This window comes from Xylaria bambusicola, assembly GCF_022495145.1.
Source record: "Xylaria bambusicola strain CBS 139988 unplaced genomic scaffold F5B22scaffold_23, whole genome shotgun sequence".
Taxonomy (NCBI): Eukaryota; Fungi; Ascomycota; class Sordariomycetes; order Xylariales; family Xylariaceae; genus Xylaria; species Xylaria bambusicola.
The window spans coordinates 73,548-96,190 of NW_025953576.1; the positions used below are offsets into that span (position 1 = coordinate 73,548).

The following is a 22,643-nucleotide window of genomic DNA, read 5'->3' on the forward strand; positions in this document are numbered from 1 at the left end:
GGACCAACGCCTCGACAACGATGTGCTCGACGTTAACCGTGCGCGGGCTCCTAGTGATTCCAATAGCTACGTAAGAGGAGAACAGCAGCACTAATGATTTTATACATGTCTAGCAATGCATCATGTGCGACTACCTCGTATTCGCACGGAACCTGCCGCCAGAGAATTCCTGGTTCAAGGGCCATAGGCGATCGGACACCGGTTGCCTACTTGGGTGAAGAACGATAATGTGACGATGTCGGTGACGCTCATGGTTGGATTTGAGGTGGAGAAGAAATGGAGAAGTAACGATCTGTCTTCGTCGGCAGCCGCAATGCTCTGCACCGACAGAAGCTAAATAAACATCCGATGCGGAGATCAGGGCGTGTGGGATATTCCGGTGTTGGAGAAGCTATAATTGCTACGCTGGGGTTGTATCAATTGAAAATTTCAGGCTTCTCGTTCCTTGTTCGGCCTCTGTTCTACCGTGTATGCTTCTTACTGTGTAGTTTCCCGATATATAGCTCGATCATGCCGTGCAGACCGACGTAGTGTCTTACTTGGGTAGTATCACTCTTCTAGTGGATTGTTCTCAGAGAGCTTTCTGGGCTCTTGCTCATGTAGGCGTTGCTAGGTGCAGGATGTGCGAACATACAGATGAATGGTCGTCGACAGGCTCGTATCCCATTGGTAATAGAGCACACGTGAGAGAGGTGATAGTCTTTTGCCCACCCAATTGCGAAGCGAAGTGCACCACATCGGGATGATCTGCCCTATGTTAAATGCCGGCGCTGCGGGGGTGGGATCGTAAAGAAAACGTGCACCCCGCGCCTCTGGTCGCGAGGTTACATGCGTGATGGAGTCCCAGGCACATGTTGCGGGGAAGCGTGCGGGCCGTTCAATATTTCGGCAGCATGAAGTCATAGTAGTCAAGCCTATAGTACACAACTGCAGGGATGACGGTGGTGTGAGCATGAGACTACAGTTCAATTGAATTCTCTGCTATGATGAATCTATCCCATTTCGAGGTACTTCCAAGCGCCTGTTCGGTGAATCCTCATGATATTTTCACCGAGCCAAGTAAGAAATATTTGCTGTCATGCCTGCCTACTGCAAAATCCCTGTTCTACTAAAGCTGCATTCTGGTCATTGCTCCGGGCCGTTACGCTGTGATGGAGATTGCCATAGCGAAGCACATGGCCGCAGCAACAATGAGTTTACTTGTTTTAGTCAAGCCACCGTTATCGTTCGTCTTCGTGTTTGTGGGTACTCCAGTGGTCAAGTTTGCGTCCCAGCCCGGAGTTGGCCAGAGAACCGAAGTCGTAACTGTAGTTGTTGGTGGGAGCGTCACTGTCTGTAAAGCTGGTCGAAAGGTTACTCCAGAGCTTGTAACGGCTGCAATCTGTTCCCCGAGGTCCATCATATACTTGTATTGGGAGGCCACGCCACTTGGAAAGTGTTCTAAGTCACTCTGTTCCCATTGGACTGTTACCTGATCGTGCATAATCCACTCGGGCGCCAAGGTCGTGTAAACATCGGCAGTGGTAATATTTGGGTCGAGAAGGAATGCCATGGGGGTCGTGACGCTCGAAGTGCACAGATAGTCAGAATCGTCAGACAGGGGTGAAAATCCACTGCTATTGTCAATATCGGTCTCTTCAGTAGCAGGGTAGAACACAAGCACCTTTGGCAGCATGCTGCAGTCCAGATTGTCTTGTGATCTTGCTCGTTGAAGGCATATCTGACGACTTCCATATTCGCTGGGCAGAAACCCGGACTGAAGGTTGGGTAAGCGGTCGAGTATTGCGCTGGAATGCACTTGGTAAAGGATGGGTCTATCCATCCACTGCTGGGTGGCATGGTGCTCGTGCCAGGTGCATCATCATCTACGAAGACGGCGAAGCGATCAGAGCACCAGGGAGAGGGTGTGAAAAGCGTAGTTAGTGCTGACATTATGCTGAACGTCTATGAACTGTGATCTGACTCCTGATTGTAGTGGATATGCTTAACCAAAACGACAAAATGTTGATATGTTCGTGCTGGGTTGAGTGGATGAACAATGAAAAACGGGAAGAGAAGAGAGAGACGGTTTCTAGGTATGAATGCAGTAGTGCATCTCATACGCTCTTGTGATGTCGTTGGCAACTCCGACCTCGATAGATTCCATCGAACTAGCCCGCCGAACCATCGTGCAGCCAAAGTGAGTCTCGTCATTGCCCGTCTAAGCAGCCGAGATATCCTTAGCTAGGAAGCTGTGAATGCTGCTGAGCTAGAAGGAACAGTATTCAGATCGCATAGGAGCTGCATCCGTGCAGACTGTCGCTGCATTCGTGAACTTCGAGCTCCGACTGAAAGTATTTGGCAGATATGAAGCTGTAGAAAGGTCGTCAGGCCTCAGCTGCCATGTAGCCCATGATGACGCTGATGACGCGTGACTCTCCTAACCTAGGTTCTTGGCTCCTACCTATTATTCCTCGTGGAGTCGGGCAAATCCCTATGAGATGTCGGGAGGCTTCAAACGCAAGTCACGATCTTCGGCGAGTGATCACGGAGTATACGATACATTGTCAAGATAATAGTATGAATCTCCTCATAGCCAGTTGCTTGCTCGTAGGTGCATATAACCTGGGAAAATTGCCGAGAAGGTGCGTCGATGTCGTCAGGGATGCGGAAATGGTGGGTTGGTACAGAGCAGTACATCTTCGACTTGGGGTATTAGGTACTTGCCTAGATTTGAGGCTCAAATAGACGCTCTCATCAAGTGCCATCTAGGCAGCAGTCATTGATTTGACTCTTGATGACACTTAGTGCGTCCGCGTTGATGAGGGTGAGAGAAAGTTATGCCGACGGGTGAGAGACGCGACATCACAGGTATGGATAATCGGGTATTGCTTAATACAGTATTACCACCCCGTTTTCCCCATATCCATATATGCAGCATAGGTCCATTTGATCGCCTCTCGATGACAAGATGAAGGTCAATGGACTGATTGCTCTTGGTATAAATCACCGTATACGCAAGATGGCCCCGACGTATAAAGTCGCATTAGTCCAGCTTCACCCCAAGGTGAGTGCTCAGTGTTCTGCGACGCCTAGGTCGGCGCCTTTGGTAGAGGGCGAAGTTGAGTTGGGATGACGTCCTAGACACAACATGGGCATCTCCTCAAACTGTCCACCCGCAATCCCCAGGACCGCTATACTCACTTACGCTTCACATAGCCGTTGGCCCCGGCTCAGAACTACGAGAAAGCTGCGGCATTCATACGCGATGCCGCCACAAAAGGATGCCATCTAGCCGTGTTACCCGAATACCATCTCACCTCATGGGTCCCCGACCGACCGGAGTTCAAGGAATCATGTGCAGATTCCCTACAGTACCTGCAAAAGTACCAGGCTTTAGCAAATGAACTACACATTTGCATCGTCCCAGGAACCATAATCGAATCCAATGATAACTCCTTACAGAACATCGCGTACTTCATCTCGTCCAACGGCGATATTGCTGGGCGGTATCAAAAGAAGAACCTATGGCATCCAGAGCGCCGCCATCTTGTGTCATCCGCCCACGAACCCCATTTGGCTTTTGATACGCCTCTTGGCCGTGTTGGTCTACTCATTTGCTGGGACCTGGCCTTCCCAGAGGCTTTCCGAGAGCTCATTGCCGACGGCGCTCAAATCATCTGCGTGCCAACATTCTGGAGTCTGCGCGACGTATCGGATGAGGGCTATGCCCTAAACTCTGATGGCGAGGCTCTATTTTTAAATAGCACAGTTATAGCTCGGGCGTTCGAGAATACGTGCGCCGTCGTATTTGTCAACGCTGGAGGTCCGCCGGAGAAGGGCGAGGACACAAGCTTCGCCGGCCTTAGCCAAGTTGGTGTCCCACACGTAGGATCGCTGGGACGGCTGGGCAGCGCCGAGGGTATGTCCATTGTCGATTTGGATATGGATGTATTGAGGATTGCCGATGAGAACTACAAGGTCAGAGAAGATAGTAAGTTATCCCAAGACGACCTGTTCTATTTCTGCCTTCGAGCATTTAATTCTAGTCCTATGCTCTTGATACGTAATCGACAACAATATACGCTTCACATTATTGAGTCAATTACTAATTTGGGTTTCCGTAGTGCAAGCAGAGGGATGGCACTACGCCTACACGCGCATTCGAGACGATAGCAAACTGTAGGATACTTCTCACACACATACAAACTGCTCATATCAACAGCATAGTGCATCATGAATTAAATGCATAACTACCGCTTGTATGTACTAAGTAGGGGCTTTATGAAGCTAGAGGCCGCCCTCGCATGCCTGGCGCAATTGTGGTATGCAAGCAAACCTGTTCGGCAGGCAGAAGCTGCCAAGCAGTTTATCTAAACCCTTTATGCTTATAATATATCTATCTACCTGCCTATTATGTATGATGCGCATAGGGACATTAAAAACAAACGTGCTAAATTGCAAGGAGAAGGAAGATAGGAGAAAGAAAAAAAGATAAGATAATTATTGCCCCCATCCCGGATCGAACGAGAGACCTTGTCATGATCTTGCAACTTTATACAAGTGACACGCGCTACCACTACGCCATAGGGGCTTTAGAAACTTGAGCAGGTTCTATAAGTAATAGATTTCAAAAATGAATAGATATATATTTATCCAAGCAGAAAAAAAAAATCCTGGTGGCTGCTGTGATATCTTGTTGAACATATATTCTCCCACCAACCCATCTTAACCTATAGCTGATTACCCAGCAATACCACATTTTCACGGATCGGTCGACAAATCTCTGTAACAAGGATCCGTAACAGTTTGCATAGACCTATCCATCACCCTTTCTTCATAGGCATCGTCATATGACACAGGCGAATATCCGCTCTCCGTCGCTACGGAACTTAAGCTAACCTTAGCTCTATATACAGATAATCGACCGTAACTAAACTCTGAGATGTACCCATACATCTCAATTAAACGACGGCTGTACAGTCTCGTATCTAATGAGTCCAACATCTGTCTCTACATGATCACCAAAAGATGCATACGACACTCGTGCATTGTGTTCGATGTGTTTAGCTCGCGTAATATCCCGGCACTGATGTTAATTATCAGCAGCATTGAGAATATATCTACAAAGCCAGCAACATTAGTGAATGAACCAGCGATCTGACGATTTAGGACTAACTTTTGCACAAATTTCTGTATTGCATCATTTGTTTCCTCCCTTGGTTCCGGATACGAACCAGGTCTCTTGTTCATCACGGCGTCGGATGCCCGTCGTAGTGCCCCCTCAAGAGTAGGTCGGTTTCTCGAGTCCTTGTACATGCATTCCGCAATGAGCCCTGCAAGGTCCGGATCTAGCCATTCGTAGGGGTTCCCCCAGCGCTGCGGTATAATGTCCCCCGCCAAGGTTGCTTTTCCTTTATATATTTTCGTTCGCTCCGTGTTAATACCGGCCATGTTTATCATAACGGCCACCAACTAGTTGACGGGAAGCATTTGTTAGAACAATTATATACAGAGAAATGCGACTATTAGAAAATAACATTACTTACCTCAGCAACAGCACGTAAGTTCCGAGTTGGTCCTAATGCGGGGCCAGCAGCATCGTCCGCTTGACCGAAATCGATCAACTTAAATATCTGTCCTATGTGGTGTTCACCAAGGTCGTCCCCCCCGCCTAACATGACATTTCGAATAGCAATGTCATTATGTGTAATGTCCCCCGCTAGTCTACCATCTCTTGGGATCGTCTCAAGTATTGGCTCTGTGCCGATTGGGCTACCAATAGGATACGCCATTCCAATACATGCTCGTATCACTCCAAGTTTTCATATCAGCTTATATTTCATTCACTATGGGGTATAGAGTATGATATGGCTGGGAACTTACAACACAAGAATAATGCCCAAAGCATTCTATTCGACATATGTACATCCTCATCCTGCATTCTCCAGAAGAAATCCAACAAACTACCATTCTCGATGTACTCCAGTGCAAGTACCGGCCCTTCAAGCTGAGCCAGGCAGTTAAACGCAGTTTGTGGGGGCAAAGGCTGGTGCTCCTGGATTTGGGGCTCTGTGTCCCAATCTGGTTGACTCGGTTTCTCGCACGACGCTACGATCCGCACAATATGTTTAGAGCCATGTACTTGCTATGGTTGGTTTTATGTTGTTAGCTAGGCGTAATTGTAGGAAATAGTTAGGAAACGGATGATGAGCCCAACCTTTAGCCACTTGATTTCATTCCGCAACTCGTCTGCTTCTCTATGTAATGCGACCTTCAAGGCAATTCGTTGCGTGTGTGGTCCGAACTCCGCCTTTTGTCGTAGAAGGATCGCTACACCATATCCGCCGTGGCCTAGGGGTTTCTCGAATTCCCAATACTTTGATGTCGCAAAGTAGCCCTTAATTTCATCGCTAAGTGCATTCGCCCTGTTTTCCATAACGTGTAGAATTTTGTCCTGAATCTCTATCGTGATGTAGTAGATTTAGAATTGGGAATGTGGGTGGCTGATTAGGAACATCTTGCTGTGAACAATGGGGATCAAGACAGTGAACCCTTTGTTCATTGCACAATACGTATTTTTTTTGTCAGCATCGCGCACTTCAATACCGTTAGATATATGTCTTTATTTTCGGGAACAAAATGGACGGTTCCGGTGCTGTGCTCAGACAGCCCGGCATAAGGCATGACGACGAAAAAACAGTGATTTCGCTTCAGCCGAGACATCAGCTAGAATGGTCCCGACGAGGTCTAAGTAAAGCAATAGAGCTGACCAGAACAAGGAGATTTCCTGTTTACCCTAAGACATTGAGAAAGCTACTGATGAGAATACCTTGACTGACTTGTTTGCGAGCTCTTCATAGTCCCATTTCGGTGTATCGGGTTGAAACACTGACTTAGGTGCTCCTTGGTATTCGTATGCTCCACGATGCAAGTCTGGACTATTCCAACATTAGGATACATGAATCCCCCGAGCACCCAGGAAATCATGACTTGAATAAATAAGGATGAAGTCTCGAAGGTAAGAACCAAAATTACATTTGGGATGGAACCCATGAGCAGCGCTGCCTTCATACCAAGGCGATCACTAACCCTCGCTCAAATCATGCTGTAAAGAGAAACTCGGGCGGTCGACTCATCGGCTTCTTCAAACAATGCAACCATGAGGTACACGTAAGGGAAATGCTAGTCTATACGATCGCCTCCACGACTCGTAGGGCTGCTCCATACAGCCAGTACGCGACAGCATTGCCCCTATTAAGCGCTGCGGTCAGCGCCCCTAGGCCTACTAGCTTATGGCTGGGGCGCTGGGGCAGGGGACACACAGAGTACATTCTGTGCGCCTCTTACGAGGAGTCACGCAATTCCCATACTGGTCCATTTTTATAGTTAATCTTTCTAAACAGTTGCCTAATTGACTAATTGGTGACATGAAGGGCCCGAGGACCCGATCGGACCCGTGTGATCTGTGCATAAACGAAACCGACAAGAGTACAACGGCTGGATGGCTACGATAACGAAAGCGAATAACGCACGCTGTAGGCAAAGCTTGTTGTAACTTGCGAGACTCAGAATCTCGCCCATCTAACCCCATGTCAGAAGGGCTGTACAAGGTACACAGTAAGACTTATTGTGGCACAAGGTCTAAAAGGTCAGAAGTCCGAAGGCATTCGGACTTCTCCGACTATATACAATGTATCTCATTGTTCCTCTGTCCTGAGACCCCCGACACCCCATTATAGAAACCCGGGCCCTAGTACGTAGTACAGTTTCTAAAGAGCGCAACGTGATCCACCTAGGTATCGCGCGTCTCCCCACACGCTGTAAGCTTCAAACACTCCGAAATTGTCGGTGCCTAGAAAGCTTCCGCGTCAAGCTAATAGTCGGCTTGGAGGAGGGATCCATAAGCCGTAACTTACCACCCGTACGACTGTTGGCTTTCAGTAGGAAAGGGATGCCGCTATGCGCAAAAGGGGATGAGGTTGCTATTGGATAGTATGCTAGGAGGTAAGATTACTTCGCTTTCGCTATCGGTGCAGGGTTCACACAGGTTTACATAATGACTCTTTGGGTCAACATTGGGGTTTCATTATGCTTCCAATATACTTGGCTCCCTTCGGACACAAATAGAAAGTATTGAAACAGCAAGTAATTAATACTTTAGCAGAATAGGTGGATTTACTATGTAAGGGTTGAAGTTCAGTCATTGTAAGAGCTAGACTAAGCTATTCCCCCAGTAAGTAAATAATGCGCATTGAGTCCATCAAGACCGCCAACTGCTAGTATTGGTTCTAGGGCTAGCTAGCACTAGCGTTGAGTCAGAACAAGCTTTTGGCGCCAACTTTTAGTAGGAAGGATCTGACAACCTCAACTAGTGTCGTGGCCTCGGGACCCGAAGCATTGGCTAAGGTACCTTTTAGACTGAAATGTCGATGTGGAGGGAACTAAAAATTCCAGGCAAGTGAAATGTCAGCATGGTGTCTTATCTATGTTCCTTCAACCCCTGGCCAGGTTTCACGCTGCTGAAGAGGGAGCAGCTATGACGGATGGACCAATACTGCTGTAGTAACCACGCAGTAGTGAGGCTATGCAGTACATTATGCGATGGCTGCTCATATAGGTGATGTTGTTACCGGCCTGAGCGTCTCCTCTCCACTACATGCCTACTTATTATTTAATAAAGCTCCACGAACAAGGCACACTCTTGGCCTACCCTATGTGTCATTCAGCTTGTTGTCACCATCCAGCCTCGACAATATATACTTCCACAACCCTTCTTCTTTCTTTTTATCATGATATTATCGAGGCTTCGTGGTGGTAGGAGGGGCCGAGGTGATGACTCCATCCTAGCGGCGCGCGGGAGGCTGCAACAACAGCCAGGCGCTGGCCCTGGAGGAGTCATTGTGCGAGGAATAGCGACGGGCATAGGGCTTGCTTCTGAAGCGTACCATCACCACAAGGAAAAGAAGGCACAAAAGGTAAAGGAGGACGGGAACGACTCTTCGCTGATAACGCAACCATCGGTGCCTGGTGACCCTAGTTCACAACCAGTGACCTTATCCCAGCAGGTAGACGAAGCAGCATGGCAGCTAGATGATGCTCAACAAGAAGTCATGGGTGCCAAATCTCCCTCACCTGATGTTACCGATGAACAGCAACCTAAGGAGCTTGCGAGCACATTCTTGCAGCGACATGCAGAGCCTCCTTCTCTGGCGTCATTAAATCAACGACTTGCTCTGCCTGTCGTTATTACCCAAAAGCGACCAGGCAAGCGAACGAGAGGTTTCATAAGAGCATACGCACTTGTCCTAGATGACGTTGGGATCAATGAGGCAACCTTCCTAGAGTTCATTGATGATTTAAACAAGGCTGTTCTGCCAAACCCATGGATCCAGGCTCTCAATCTGGCGTCACTCGCGGGAATGGCCGCACCGGAACCCTTCACTATTCTCATATCTATTGCGGTCCAGAAAGCAACTAATGCTGTCAGTGCGGTTCATAGCCGTTACAAGACGAACCACTTCATCAACGAGGTCAATCGATCCTTCTTCATGCCAAGGGGACTCATTGCACTCATCATGACCTGGAAGCCAAGTACACCCGGAGAGATATTGACAAACGTCAACACCGAGATGGATCCAGCAATCACACATGCTGTGAACGAAAGCGAGCAGAGTTCGATACGAAAGAAGTTCTCTCAGTCAAACGGAGCCACGGCGTTTGAGTGGCCTGAAACCGCGCCTTTGGTGTTTCCTATTCTGGACAATGTAGCGGCCACAGATGAAGCGCAGAAGCAGAATTCCTTGAAAAGAACCGGGGCTTTCGTTGCGGAATACATGGATTCAAGAAGTCGCGCGAAATGGGCAGGCCAAAATCCCGACAGTAAGATGGCTAATGTCGGCCCCAAGGAGCAATTTCATTCCAGATACTCCGATCCCAATCATCCAGCGAGCAGCGGCGACCCTATTGCCCTAATAACTGGAGGGCGTTTCAAAAGCATTGGAGGTCTTAGAGGTGTTGCTCCACGTCCAGTCCCGCGTTCTCTTGCAGGTCCGGTCAACCCTAGAGGGCTCGTGGTTGGCGGTCAGGGTATCGTTGGAGCGGGTGTCGGTGTTGCGAGGAAAATTTTCGAACAGGTAATTGCAGATTCTTCATATAATATTCGCCACTATTGAAACACATACTGACCAGTGCACAGGATATTCTTTATCTGATGATTGTGCAGCTTCCATCATTGGAACAAATAGCTGAAGCGCGCACATATATGCCAACGGCTGACTTGCAGACGACCGATATTTAAAACAATTAGGGTGATATGGATAACACTGGTGGGATTAAAAGACAGGCGTTGACAGGCTTCCCTCTGAAAATGTTCTCGCGGGGTAAGACATAATAATTGCCAATCCACTCGCGACCGTCTGTGTCACTATCAGCCCTATCGGAGCGGAAGCTCTGATCAAGATTGAGTTTTAGATCTCAGGAACGCTTGCGTGCGGTGTAAAAAATTTATGTTGGGTCTCCATACTGGATGTATGACGTCCCATCTTTAAATCCGGCACCAGGCACCACCATCTGCGTGGTGCCTTCAGCGACTTAGATAGACTGGTGAAAGATTATCTGAAGTCAATTAATTCTCCTGCGGAAAGATATCACAATGCAGGGCCAGCTTAAATCGGAGCAGAAGCTCCCTCTATTCCATTAGCATCAAGAGAAATTTTTATCATTAATGGGCTGATGATGTTATACTCCCCATCTTTCACGGCTAGATGTGGGACCGGAGATAACCTCCGTTAATTGGCAAAGTTGCATCGAACAAAGAGTCATAATAGTGCGACAGCATCTATGAAAGATGCTTGAGCCTATACTATCAAGGGAAACCCCAGAGTAATTTAACGAAACTCTTGATGTCAACGCGTCCGGGGTTGGAGCCATGGGGCAAATGTTAAGCGAATGCGCCTTTGCCTCTGCTTATATGACGTAAAAGGCGAGCCCAATACTTCCGGCCGATCTTCACACTCGATAGAGATAAATTCCACGGCATAGCCACCAAACAGCCAAACTGAACAGGAGAATTTGCCAAATAGAACAGAACGATGTCTGAAACCTTGAAGCGAGATTTGCAACAGTACGAGGGCAGATACTCTATGGACGTGAGCGATATGCATCCTGATATGCTTGATCCTGGACCGACTCCGTCTCATACACGAAATACAAGTTACCAGGGAAGCTCAAGGCAGCCAGAGGAACTGGAAGCTATAGAGAAAGATACACCCAGATCACGCGAGCGACATGATTCAAGAGAGCAACTAAGACCGCAATGGATCGCCAAGGGATATTACGATGTGAACCCATGGTATAACCAAAAGAAAGCAAAGCCGAATTTCAGTTTGGGGCAACCTCTTCCCCGCATGGTGCGATGGGATAAGTCTACATCTCATGAGGATGGGGTGAAGCCCAATGACGATCTGGCTGAGTTAGGGGGAGTGTCTTCGGGCCAGACCTCAGAGTCGGGGAGTGAAGCCAGCCTCAGGAAGAAGGGAAAGCACCATCGACAGACGCCTGCGGGAGTCACACTAGGTGGAAGGTTCAACGACGCTGGTCAACCTGTACATGAATACATTCCATCGAATAATCAGTTGGAAACGCAAGCCGACTCAGGAGCAGAGAAGCAGAAAATCGATGGTCCAGACTTTGGGATTGACAGCGAGCCGCTTGGAAAGCGCGAAAAGGACGAAGCCGAGAAGCCCAACAGTAACTTAGACGATTACAGGAACTGGTGGGCGAGATTCCGTGCGAAACACCCCGAGCCCCTTGCCGAGTTTCTTGCCGTAAGTAAACTGAACTCGCCCGCAGCCCCAATGCTAATCACGCAACGCTAACTCCATGAACCTACAGACATTCGCAGCAGTGTTCCTCGGCTTAGCTGGCAATCTCTCGGTGTATCTCTCGGCAAACCAGGCCGAGAAATACGGTACATACGAGACCTCATGCTGGACTTGGGGGTTCGCGTGGATGTTCGGCATCTACCTAGGAGGCGGTGTCTCGGGAGCTCACATGAACCCCGCCATATCGATCTCGTTATCCATCTTCCGTGGCTTCCCATGGCGACAATGCAGTGTCTACGTCATCGCCCAGTTCATCGCAAGTTTCGTGGCTGCAGCCCTGGCATATGGCGTCTACCAGGACGCTATCCACTTCGCCGACCCGAGGATGGAGAGCACTGCCAAGGCTCTCTTCTCGAGCCCGAATATTTCAGTATCGCTTGGCACTGCTTGCTTCAGTCAAATGGTGGGCAGTGCTGTCATGATGGTTGCTGTGTTCGCTTTGGGCGATGACCAAAATAATCCTCCGGGTGCTGGGATGCACGCTTTGGTGAGTCTACACTTCTTCCAAGATCTACTTACCGAAAAGGTTAAAATATACGCTAACATTGGACATGAGTAGATTCTCGGATTGCTCGTCAGCACTCTCCGGTTCTCGCTTGGGTATAATATAGGGTCATCATTCAATCCGGCTTCTGACTTTGGGCCTCGCGTGATAGCCTACGCTTTCGGGTATCGAGAAGCGACAGTATTTAGTACGGGATGGTGGATTTACGGGCCATGGCTATCAACCTTGGCTGGCTCATTGATCGGGTGCTCGATATACGACTCCTTCATCTTTGTAGGGTCGGAAAGTCCTATCAATTATCGCGCCCCTGAAAAATATAGGAAACGAGCAAAGAGGATGGTCAATTTAGATAAATAAGTTTTTAATCGGATATATCTTGAAGAGGATTTATATTGATACTATGACCGTATGGTTCCACCTTCTGGACTTGATATATTCGATTTCTTCTACCTTTAAACTCTTATAGAGTGAAGGTTCAAGTTGCTTGTATAATAATATAATAATGTAACACAGTTTTCCAAATTGCCGGTCACGTTCTGATTTGATAAGAAATCAAGCTGGAATCAGATGCCACACACAAAATTGCTATCCTGTTGATTCTTTTTCAACCAAAGAACTTAAAAAGTTTGATGTAAAATAACATCTTAACCACAGCGGTGATTTTCTTCTTCCCAGTTCGTTGCGAGCCTTCCACCTTGCCTAGATGCTTTGCCCCCTCCTAGCAGAGTTGTCTGTTATCTGGTCTGACTAATATCAAGAGATAGCTCGAATCGTACGTGAGACGCAAGTAGGAACTCGCTTGGCGTTGCCTCAGATTGACGTGTCTCAAGAGGAAGGGATTGTTGATGATGCTGCTCCTGTGCAGGCATGCATACGTCATGTGCAGGACCCCTTACTAGCAACACCTCATGTCACGTATCCTATGGAATTGAACAATATATCGACTTGAGATGGTATCTTTCAAGATACATAAATGAACTCGTTGCTCTATACCATAATTGCCAGACTGCATTGAGGAGAATAATAATACAGGCACTAGAAGATACTACGTCGGACATGGTATGATGATCGCATATGAGCTTCGAGCAAACAATCACACGGATCACTCCGCTTTCCTATTCCTTGCCATTACACAGCCAAAGTAAGGGAACCGTCCGGGGTTTCAGATGCGACCATATGTACGTGCTCTGGGCTCCCTAGCAGTAACATTTAGTACCCAGGCCTAAAAGCAAGTCCATCAAGATTATGCTTTGCTTTCAAAAAAGACTCGGACTGCCTTCCACAAAACCAACTGCTTGAGCTAGAAATTGAAAAGGCTTGGCCTTTGTGACAATTCGTAATTATGAGACTGAGTATTACTTCACCTACCAGTGACAGAAGAAGATCTAATATGGTGCACGGGTAAAGTCGGCCTTCTCCGAGATCTTTTTCACTTCTCTGTTCGAATAGGACGATTTCCTCCCTTATTCTCTATCACTCCAAACTTATCATAGTCATCGTCATAAGGTACAGTGGGTATCTCCCTTACATAAGGGATCATGATTCGTGTTGCAAAGATCTTAGATGAAGTATAGATAGGGGCTGTGTGGTTGGTTAAAAAGATTTCTGATTGTAATGCGCTATACCCTTTTTATTGATATCTCGTATATTTGAATCAATTATGTTTATCATCAGCCGTTCTTCTCCTAATTGCTAGTACGCCCTTCTTAGGCTCTCCCCAAGAAGCTAGCTACTAATATCATTACTTCAAGTTACTTATTTCGCCTCCTTGCAATTTGACCACCATCCTATGCTTTCCCCCCTATCACGATTCTAGGACCACGTCAAAGAACTCTACTTTACATAGTCCTCGTCTAGATATAGAGGCTTCCGTTGCAGTACCATATATAGTATACGCAGACGATCAGGGGTTTGATATGATAACTTTCTACTTTCTGCGTAGTGTAGCGGTATGGTGCCACATGTCTATTCGTCACAGCTTCAAACCCTTTGTACAACAACAAGTATCATAAAGTGCACTTGCAACTCTCGAGCCTCTGACCCCTCACATAGCCCTTGCCATATTGCGGTAAATCCGGAGCAGGGAGTCTCCTATCAACTTGTGTCGTAGTTTTGGGCTTGACGCGACGCTCTGGTATAGGGGCTTCTGTTCGCATGTGACTCGCCCTCATACATTCCTCCCTTTAGAGTAGCAGGGGTAATCCTAAATACCTATCTCATCACGAAGAGCTGGAATTGCACAGAAGGTCAACGAGGGCGGTATGTAGGGTCCCTCCAGGCCTTAGTGTCAAAGTATATAGCAATTCCCATTCTGCTTCAGCCAGAACCTTCCCACATACCACACACTCTAACTGCTATCGCACTCTACACAGTCCGCATCAATTCATTATATAACCGCAGCAACTTCAGCAAATATCTAAGCCTACCCTCAACCAAGCCTCCGTTCAGCGCTTTTGTCGTCTCTATGAGGTACTATCCCAGCTTGTCCTGCTTTCTAGATGTGTTATTACCTTAGCAAACAGACATCTTGCCCCGACTGCCACGCAGTTCTGAGCACTAGGTGGGACCAGTTTATACAGAGTTCCGAAAAGTGTATCAAAGAAGGGAAGTGTCTAGGACAGTTGATAGGAGACGTAGAGACGGAAGATGGCCTCTTTCGCTGTAACCAATGCGAGCTACAACATCTTGCGATAGAACGGGCTCGTCTGGAAAGCCAACGCCCTTAGAGCAACAACGGCGCCGCCGCCGCTAAAAAAACCACCCATTCCTCATTTATCAAGGTCTTTTTCCACACTTTAGTTATAACATCACAGTTCACACCGCATCATCCGTCTTCAAGAAAGCCCCCTTTATTTCCAAACCTCTCGCCCATTCACGCCATTCGTTAAGCGCATATTGTTGAACGTAGGTGGGGCTATATAATAACCGTTAGACCGCTCGAACGTCTAACGGCGTCGTTTTTGACGTTCGAGACATATTTCCTAATGTGTTATTACGTTCGAATCGACATTCAGTGCCCTTATTGCAGGTCTGTCATCGGCCGTCGTTGGGGCGCTCTCATCAATATTGCTACGGCTTGTAGAGACGCTGGACACTGTTTGGGACAGAGGAGAGGAGACACGAATTCCGAATACAGCCGTCGTAACTGTGCCACTTGCGCTGAAGGATTACGCCTTGCCCGTGAAGAACGACAGCGCCAGCAGCAAGAACGGGAAGAACAGGAAGAACGACTACGCCGTCGCCGTCACCGACGCTGGCGCCGCTATTATTACTAGCAGATTGGTCATTCGTTATCTATCAAGGGCTTTTATCGCACCCTAAAATACACCCATTTACATCACGTCGCATCCTACCTCCCCAAGTTCGCTATTTAACGAACAACATATTCAGCATAAGGCGCAAAGACACCTATCGCTAAAGAAAGCCTCCGAGTCTTGTTCTGATTTCGTTTAGCTTCAAGATGTGCTTCTACATTATCAACACCGTCTATTGCTCTCGATGCTGGTGCTATCTCGGCTTCCGTTGGGGGCCTTAGTTGGACAGTCTCAACTATGCGTGGAGCATGGGCGATGCTTGCCAAAGCAAGTTTTTTGGTTACACAGGGACCATCATTCTGAGAACGTCTGCAACTATTCCAGTCATAGACGCTGAGTTAATGGTGGAGAACCCCCTTTTAGCCCTCGGTCATAGCCACATCCGACATACTATCAATAACTATCCAGCAAGGCGAGTTGCGTTGATTATCCTAAGACAATAATTCCTTCCTTTCTCTTTACACGCGGGGCGTCTACTTGTCATCGTACAACAGTATCAACAGGGCGAAAGACGTCCTACGAGAACAATGTCCATTTTCAATGTCACTCGATTCTCTAATTTGATTTCCCATTGCTTTTCAGTTCTCACAGCAAGGTAAAGCAATGACATGTACCATGTTGGGGTATGGCGACGACTAAAGCAAGGTGGGTGGGTTTAATGATTATGTTACCAATTCTTTGGTTTAGATGAGTAGGATTTGGATATTCAGCTTGAGTACTCTTTTTCCACTATCAACTCAGACGACCTTTCAACGATTGAAGTTTGCCGTCAATAAGGTCTAGGATAATTCAATGTGAAGAATCATTTGCACCACATAATTGTTTCCATGCATTGTGTGCTTGTGTATTGAATGGCCATAAGACCCTAATATAGGGAAAAAGCTAATATATGAGCAGCAGTTGCTTACGGCGCTCATGCTTACAAAGCAATGGCAGCCAACATGGCTTTTGTGAGCTCATCAAAATAATATCGCTGTAAATTCTAGGTTTAGTAATAGAGTCATGTCAATGCCAAGGCGGGCCTTATGGCCACGAGATTGCAGGAAGAAATCCTTATATTGACACATATATAAATCACAATCTACCATATGGAATAGAGTGCAGCGAGAGTATCTGCCAATGCACCGCCAGAACAAGCTTTACTCCTGAAGCTTCATTCTTGTGATTCTAAACACTCCATACCCACTCCACGACGCTGCCCACTGCGCCAAGTCAATGTCCGCGTGCTTTACATCCTTGAAGCCACGATTAACAAAGAAATCATGATGGTTAGGCTCAGAGCATAGAACGATGGGCAGTTTTGCGGCTTCGGCAGCTTCTTGGGCGATTTGCAGCAACCACGACCCGATTCCCTGTCCTCGGCTAGATGGTTCGACATACAGATGAGTCAATTCTGATAAAAATGAAGGAGAAGTGTTAGTGTATGAATCAGACTATGGATGTTTTGTTTGTAGTAAGCCGTACCCATGTATTTGTCGGTCTCCAATCTTGGCTCCAGTTTCTCAACTGCTTCCATGACCGCCTGGTACACGGCGGGATTAAATGCAGCTGGGATCTCCTTCTTCACCTGGTTCTTTTCTCCCCCGGTGGTGGCTTCAACGTCACCTGCTGGAGTGGACGGCTTTTCTGTGTAGAATAGGTGTGCCACGGCTTGCCCAGTGGTGTTGTTGATCACTTTCAGAGAGGTTGTTTGGGGGTTGGATACACCACCTTCGATGGCTCTAGTATAATGTACTTTCTGGAATTGATCATTAGGCCAGTCCTTGACCAAAAATCGGTTGATTGCTAATTGAAGTTTAGAGGCCTGGAGGAAAGCGCTGATGAGAGGGATATCTTCTTTGGTGATGGGCACCACGGAATAATTTGGGACAGGCATAGTGTAATGAAGGCGGTGGGATGCTTATGTGAAGTTCTCAATAGTCTTGAGGAGAATCTACATTACTGAACTTTCAAGTGTTGGAAATCAATAATTTTATACACAAGTAGATAGACAGGCAGCAGAATTCTTGGAGGACGATTGCGTATGCTCCGGAAACTACAATGCGAAAGATTGATTCTGCCTACAGAATCAGGCACCAATTTAAGCGCTGAAGAGTTCACACCATGCATAGGACGTAGATAATCTTGTGAAAATTACCCAAATCCAGAGTTCATGCCAATGCTATATCAGAATATTACTTAGCATTCCCACTGATATGGAAGGTTCTTTTGGTGTAGTGAGAGTCACATGACCTCCGCTAGAGCTGGTCAGCTTAGGCACTTCGCAATTCGGCGATCTTCCACTTTAAGAACTCCTGCTAACCTAGTCAGTCTGGTCATCCGGACCCCTACGAATACAGCAGGCATCGCTGGTTTTACTCACAGGCTATGTAGTATTATTCTGTCGTAAATTAAAAAGCGGCAATTGCATTAAGAGCCTTGACTATTAAAGGTGGTTATGAATAACAATGAGATTTTCCCCGTCCTCTCATCCATCAAACCAAAGCCTTGTTGCGCTTGGCGATAACTATCTTGTCCCCATGCTTTTCCCCAGCCGGCCAGGCCATCGGTAGCCGGATGACTCCTTCGATTCAATATTAGGTTTGGAGCACAGATAACAGTCTCTAATTACACTGGATATAACCCACCGACCGGGGTCTAGAATACCACCTATCTATCACAAGGGTGTGAAAAAGGTGCTGCAAAAGACAAGGAGAAAAATAAAAGCTCTCGATCGGGGAATCGAACCCCGGCCACCTGCGCATTGCCTATGACAAGCAGGTATCCTAACCACTAGACCAATCGAGATGAAAGTAATCCAAGTACAGGGTCTGGCCGGGGATTGAACCCGGGACCTCTCGCAAATTTGCCGTAGGGTGAACCCTAAGCGAGAATCATACCACTAGACCACCAGACCAGACTGTTCACGATGATTCGCCGCTGAGAAACAGCAACCATCAATGCCTGATGACGACAGCAGAAAGTTTTCATAGCTCTAGACAAATCCAAAGACTGGTTGAATGCTGTGATGTACGCAGTATCCTGAACGATCGGGATAACGGCGTCATACTTGCTAAGGTGGCACAGGCCCTGGAGATATGACTGATGAGTTCAGGTCCCAGGATTCATTGGTGGCGGAACGCCTCCCGGGGTGTCACGGAGTGAGTAGAAGGCTAGACACAGCCAAGTAGGTAGGTAGAAGGGTAGTGTATGGGTCAATAATCCATTGATTCTTGAATCTCTCAACTGTCCAAGGGGTCCTATCACGCTTTTACACAACCAGAAGGCTAATAATATAGCCACCCTGAGGGTCTATTGGGACCTTATCCTTGGCATCCTCTCAGCCCAAGAGATTCAACCCCTCAGCACAAAAGACATAGAAAATAGACTCAAGGAGACGCGGATATGGAAATTCAATAATAGGCTGACAGTCACCGTCTCATTCTAGGTTGTGATGGTCTGTAAGAGATGAGTATCAAACGAAGGGGGATCCACGACCAGACTCCTACCCAAACAAGCACCCTAGCAATTTCTCAACATATAGATCAGCGAACAAGGTTAGGAACGGCCTTGATCCATCCGCACTGCGCGAAACATCTTCAAGTCGACGTCACGAAACTGTTTCTCGTTCTTCTCGAAATCCCAAAACTCGCTTCTCAAAACGACCAGGATCTTTAGCTCCGCCTTTGTGTCCCTGATCAAGGAAAGCATAGTATTAATGTATTCCGTGCAACTCTCTTCTAACTGCGCTTCGCACAACTCTGGTCGATTCAAGATAATGTCAACGCGACCTCCGCAGCAGTTGATAGTGCGAAGCAGAGCATTTCGGAGCCCCTCAAGCCTCTCATATCTCTCACTTAGAACACTACTCCTGGAAATCTGAGATTCAATCTCTCGATAATCTTCGGCCCGTTCAACAATTCCTGGGTTCCTTTCGAGCAATTGAAAGATCAGGCGCGATAAAGTTCTCTCAAGCGTGCTGTCTTTACCACCTCTATCATACGCAGCTAGGTTATTCGCTTCGAAGTGTCCTTCAGCTATCTCGGTTGCAATAGGGGATAGCCAAGAGTGGTTGCTGCTACTGCCCATCTCATTTCGACCGTACAGCAGCAATAGCCCGCGGCCTGGGCTTTGCCAGAACTGCCCACTTGGTGTACCCAAGAAATGCCGTGCATCTATTTTCTGTCGACGCCTATCGCCTATAAACTGATGCTTAAGAATTGATTGTTCCTCTTTGAGCTCTTCACGCATGTGCTCAGTTCGGTAGTTCTGTAAGTTCAGGATTGTCACTATCTCTCCAATAATTCTCACGTTCTCTCGATCTTGAAGCACTGCCTCCGCTTTAGCTTAACTTTCACGGCGAGAAGCAACAACACGTACTCTTGTTCTTGATAGTAAGGTCATCGATCTTCTCCGCAAGTAGCACGCTGCATCTCTCACTTATACGATTTGAGGTTTCTCGCATTTCTTGCTCCATAAGTTGGAACTCAGCAACTCTGTTGAATTGCCGCATGTATCGTACTACTCATCATTAGCTCCTTCTATGGTGGGGTGTTGCTAAATGTGGCCCGAGGAATCATCATCTCTCACGAGGACATTGTAGTACTCACCAAATCCGTGGGGTTGGAAGTAGATTGTGACTTTTCGTGCGAAAAGAACAATACCGCGGTATGCTTCTGACAGCATTAAACCCAGTTTAGGATCAGGATAGATGCGCTCGTATACTTTGAAATCCGGCATCCGATCAGAGATATGAAGGATGCTCGATTGGATGGATGCCTCTGCCTCAGCCTTTGCTTTCACGGTCTGTTTTGATGGTCAGTAAGGGCACGTCGATCAGGGGAAAATACTGAGGGATCCTTACAGCAAATAAGAGGGAGAGTGCTGCAAATGCAACATTGCCGAACTGCGCATCAGCATTTTGGATAATGCTGACGACCCCAGAGTATGCCTTCAGAAAGTGGCTGAAAGTCACTGCGAAATCTTGCAACCGCGCTGCACGTTTATGAAAGCCACTCGACCTTTTCTGGCTTAAGTCTTCGCCAGCGTCTCTCATTTTATCCACACTGAAGTTTACATAATCCGAGAGCTGTTCGAGGGGGAGTGAATTGATGTACTTAGTGAGGTCTTCCCCAGGCTGTTTGCTTGATTCCTCGGAACCCTTGTTGAAGCGTATAATAGAATTAAACTCATTCTTAACCTTCTGCCCAAGCTTTAACAGACAGTCGTCAAGAAAGGCCTGAGCACCCTTAAGTACATCTTGGGCTGGCTTAATCTCGTTACTTTCGAAGTCAGCGGGATTGTATGGAGACGCGGAGACCATTGAACCTACGATGCATCTCCGTCTGGAAACCATCTATTTCTCCAATCATTCTCCATGATTCCCGATAGCCTGTGGGCGTATGAAGTGGACGGGCTAATAAAGGAGTAATAATGAGCAGTGAAAACTGAGTGGCCTTTTGGTATCCGCAATAGCCTCTCAGTTCTAAGCTATTTGTTGAAAGTTATATCACGCAATTATGGCCAATTTCTAATTCATCATATTAACAATTCGGTCCTGATTATAGCTATTTGAATTGTGGATCGATGTACAGTCGAACGACTGCAAGCATTGCCTGGGGCTCTCTAGCACAAACGTAGTACTGTGCATCAAGCCGGAATGGCGAAGTTCCTCTGCAGGAAATAGTTGTATTCCGACAAACTATGAAGCGAACAATGGCTCCTTATCTGCATGCAGACAATATCCCCGAGTCTCCCCTGCTAACCATCCTCCATTCCATGATGAAATGTACCGCTATCGACGAACCTAGACCACTGTGTTTGAAAGTACATGATACCCCCGCTCGTTTACAAGGGGTGGGTTGTATACCCAGCTTACAGCTCTGACGTGGCCAAGTCAGCCTGCTGAGAGACACGCCGACACTCTCCAACAGACCAATGGGTTGAATAACGGCAGTTTCTGGGTAGCCAGAATAAGATCAATGTTGGTCAATTGTGCATTTCATATCCTTGGTAAAGGTTCTGTTGCGTTGGGGGCGAAGACTGCAGAGCCTGAGAATAGACAGTTAGGACTGCTTTAGTGTGTATTCCTTCCTTCACTCCGGATAGCCGTAGCGTTGCAGGTTTTCAAAATACACTGAAGGGCAAGTATTCCGAGAGCGAAAAAAAGGCCGGCCATTTTCGTGCACGCTTTGCGGTAGTATATTATCTGTTCACGATGCCGCTGTCGGGAAAGGGGCAGAAGGTCGTCACCGTTATAGTAGTCGCTAACAGCCTGATAGATGCGGTGGAAGGCGGAGGGTACAGGCCAGGGTGGCGAATGCATGTTACTGTGGGCAGGTTGATATCGAGGTAGAGGCATTTCTGAATAGAATTGTCTAAACTTATCTGTTCCTTTGCGCTATACTTGAATATACTTGTAGAGTTTTGATCACGTTGCCAAATTCCAGATCGCCCGGAATGCCGTTGATATGAATGTCTGGAGATGCTAAATAAAGTACCAACAGTAAGATGCGAAACTTCTAGGCCGCATGCACCTAAGAAAGCTAACTAAACAACCAACAGCCATATGCGTAGCGCTGTAGCCTCAACGCCGTTTGAAGACACAACGAGAGATAAGTTCAGATCAGGTTTTCGTGTTGCGGTAGAGGTGGTGTTGGGCCCTTCAGGTTCTGATTTCATGGTCACTCATTGGGTATACTAAGCGTCTTCTCTCCCCAGTATACACATCATTCCGCAGTTGGCGCCTCTGGATGCATAGTTTATAATTTATATTAAACGTGGGGGCTAAAGGAGTGACTTAGCTGTCTCTTATTGGCCCGAGAGAAAGTAGAAAATCTCGAAATCTCGTCCTTGCATGTTATCAACAGGTTAACATTCTTGAATGAAGCATGTAACTGCGATCTTGGTATGATATTGATTGGTCTAATAGACTGTTACACGCGTACAAGCCGTACACGCTGAATATGCAGTTCGCCTTGA

At 47.2% G+C, this 22,643-nt stretch overlaps 8 protein-coding genes and 3 non-coding genes across 11 annotated transcripts; 3 read left to right on the top strand and 8 right to left on the bottom strand.

The window, feature by feature from the left end:
• Positions 1-1,047: 1,047 nt before the first annotated feature.
• Positions 1,048-2,158, bottom strand: F5B22DRAFT_199883 (uncharacterized protein). Its single transcript, XM_047969591.1, has 2 exons — positions 1,664-2,158; positions 1,048-1,613 (listed from the first exon to the last, which is right to left on the bottom strand). The coding sequence occupies exons 1-2, from the start codon at positions 1,930-1,932 to the stop codon at positions 1,142-1,144; spliced, it is 741 nt and encodes a 246-aa protein (XP_047830362.1). The 5' UTR covers positions 1,933-2,158; the 3' UTR covers positions 1,048-1,141.
• Positions 2,159-2,955: 797 nt separating this feature from the next.
• Positions 2,956-4,574, top strand: F5B22DRAFT_608155 (carbon-nitrogen hydrolase). The gene is made up of 3 exons (XM_047975053.1): positions 2,956-3,046; positions 3,199-3,973; positions 4,107-4,574. The coding sequence occupies exons 1-3, from the start codon at positions 3,002-3,004 to the stop codon at positions 4,163-4,165; spliced, it is 879 nt and encodes a 292-aa protein (XP_047830363.1). The 5' UTR covers positions 2,956-3,001; the 3' UTR covers positions 4,166-4,574.
• On the bottom strand, positions 4,487-4,573 carry F5B22DRAFT_t112. Its single transcript has one exon. It is a non-coding gene; the product is annotated as a tRNA-Thr (tRNA).
• Positions 4,575-4,691: 117 nt separating the features above from the next.
• Positions 4,692-6,606, bottom strand: F5B22DRAFT_199961 (kinase-like domain-containing protein). Its single transcript, XM_047969593.1, has 5 exons — positions 6,200-6,606; positions 5,866-6,127; positions 5,529-5,794; positions 5,159-5,454; positions 4,692-5,102 (listed from the first exon to the last, which is right to left on the bottom strand). The coding sequence occupies exons 1-5, from the start codon at positions 6,416-6,418 to the stop codon at positions 5,075-5,077; spliced, it is 1,071 nt and encodes a 356-aa protein (XP_047830364.1). The 5' UTR covers positions 6,419-6,606; the 3' UTR covers positions 4,692-5,074.
• Positions 6,564-7,160, bottom strand: F5B22DRAFT_199956 (uncharacterized protein). The gene is made up of 2 exons (XM_047969592.1): positions 6,778-7,160; positions 6,564-6,690 (listed from the first exon to the last, which is right to left on the bottom strand). The coding sequence occupies exon 1, from the start codon at positions 7,051-7,053 to the stop codon at positions 6,796-6,798; it is 258 nt and encodes an 85-aa protein (XP_047830365.1). The 5' UTR covers positions 7,054-7,160; the 3' UTR covers positions 6,564-6,690; positions 6,778-6,795.
• Positions 7,161-8,321: 1,161 nt separating this feature from the next.
• Positions 8,322-10,706, top strand: F5B22DRAFT_608160 (uncharacterized protein). The gene is made up of 2 exons (XM_047975054.1): positions 8,322-10,115; positions 10,178-10,706. The coding sequence occupies exons 1-2, from the start codon at positions 8,772-8,774 to the stop codon at positions 10,277-10,279; spliced, it is 1,446 nt and encodes a 481-aa protein (XP_047830366.1). The 5' UTR covers positions 8,322-8,771; the 3' UTR covers positions 10,280-10,706.
• Positions 10,707-11,150: 444 nt separating this feature from the next.
• Positions 11,151-12,726, top strand: F5B22DRAFT_636633 (aquaporin-like protein; the record flags this gene model as incomplete). The annotated part of the gene is made up of 3 exons (XM_047977314.1): positions 11,151-11,807; positions 11,875-12,351; positions 12,424-12,726. 3 exons carry the CDS (start codon positions 11,151-11,153, stop codon positions 12,724-12,726), a joined length of 1,437 nt encoding a protein of 478 aa, XP_047830367.1.
• A 3,997-nt stretch (positions 12,727-16,723) lies between these two features.
• Positions 16,724-17,977, bottom strand: F5B22DRAFT_608164 (uncharacterized protein). The gene is made up of 2 exons (XM_047975055.1): positions 17,148-17,977; positions 16,724-17,076 (listed from the first exon to the last, which is right to left on the bottom strand). Exons 1-2 carry the CDS (start codon positions 17,557-17,559, stop codon positions 16,823-16,825), a joined length of 666 nt encoding a protein of 221 aa, XP_047830368.1. The 5' UTR covers positions 17,560-17,977; the 3' UTR covers positions 16,724-16,822.
• Positions 17,978-18,389: 412 nt separating this feature from the next.
• On the bottom strand, positions 18,390-18,470 carry F5B22DRAFT_t111. The gene has a single exon. It is a non-coding gene; the product is annotated as a tRNA-Asp (tRNA).
• Positions 18,471-18,489: 19 nt separating this feature from the next.
• F5B22DRAFT_t110 lies at positions 18,490-18,579 on the bottom strand. Its single transcript has one exon. It is a non-coding gene; the product is annotated as a tRNA-Pro (tRNA).
• Positions 18,580-19,220: 641 nt separating this feature from the next.
• On the bottom strand, positions 19,221-21,041 carry F5B22DRAFT_646943 (uncharacterized protein; the record flags this gene model as incomplete). The annotated part of the gene is made up of 5 exons (XM_047978797.1): positions 19,221-19,993; positions 20,043-20,183; positions 20,273-20,468; positions 20,527-20,944; positions 20,995-21,041. The coding sequence occupies 5 exons, from the start codon at positions 21,039-21,041 to the stop codon at positions 19,221-19,223; spliced, it is 1,575 nt and encodes a 524-aa protein (XP_047830369.1).
• Between the last annotated feature and the right edge of the window lie 1,602 nt (positions 21,042-22,643).

Bases quoted from the DNA above. Each gene is read 5' to 3' on its own strand.
- F5B22DRAFT_199883 (XM_047969591.1), bottom strand. From the start codon at position 1,932: ATGTCAGCACTAACTACGCTTTTCACACCCTCTCCCTGGTGCTCTGAT. The intron at 1,614-1,663 runs GTGCTTGTGTTC...TGACAATAGCAG, and splicing joins ACTGCAGCATGCTGCCAAAG to TGGATTTTCACCCCTGTCTG.
- F5B22DRAFT_608164 (XM_047975055.1), bottom strand. From the start codon at position 17,559: ATGCCTGTCCCAAATTATTCCGTGGTGCCCATCACCAAAGAAGATATC. The intron at 17,077-17,147 runs GTACGGCTTACT...CATTTTTATCAG, and splicing joins GGAGACCGACAAATACATGG to AATTGACTCATCTGTATGTC.
- F5B22DRAFT_199961 (XM_047969593.1), bottom strand. From the start codon at position 6,418: ATGGAAAACAGGGCGAATGCACTTAGCGATGAAATTAAGGGCTACTTT. The intron at 6,128-6,199 runs GTTGGGCTCATC...AACCAACCATAG, and splicing joins ATGAAATCAAGTGGCTAAAG to CAAGTACATGGCTCTAAACA. The intron at 5,795-5,865 runs GTAAGTTCCCAG...GAAAACTTGGAG, and splicing joins TTGGGCATTATTCTTGTGTT to TGATACGAGCATGTATTGGA.
- F5B22DRAFT_608155 (XM_047975053.1), top strand. From the start codon at position 3,002: ATGGCCCCGACGTATAAAGTCGCATTAGTCCAGCTTCACCCCAAG. The intron at 3,047-3,198 runs GTGAGTGCTCAG...CGCTTCACATAG, and splicing joins TAGTCCAGCTTCACCCCAAG to CCGTTGGCCCCGGCTCAGAA. The intron at 3,974-4,106 runs GTAAGTTATCCC...GGGTTTCCGTAG, and splicing joins CTACAAGGTCAGAGAAGATA to TGCAAGCAGAGGGATGGCAC.
- F5B22DRAFT_608160 (XM_047975054.1), top strand. From the start codon at position 8,772: ATGATATTATCGAGGCTTCGTGGTGGTAGGAGGGGCCGAGGTGATGAC. The intron at 10,116-10,177 runs GTAATTGCAGAT...ACCAGTGCACAG, and splicing joins CGAGGAAAATTTTCGAACAG to GATATTCTTTATCTGATGAT.
- F5B22DRAFT_199956 (XM_047969592.1), bottom strand. From the start codon at position 7,053: ATGAAGGCAGCGCTGCTCATGGGTTCCATCCCAAATGTAATTTTGGTT.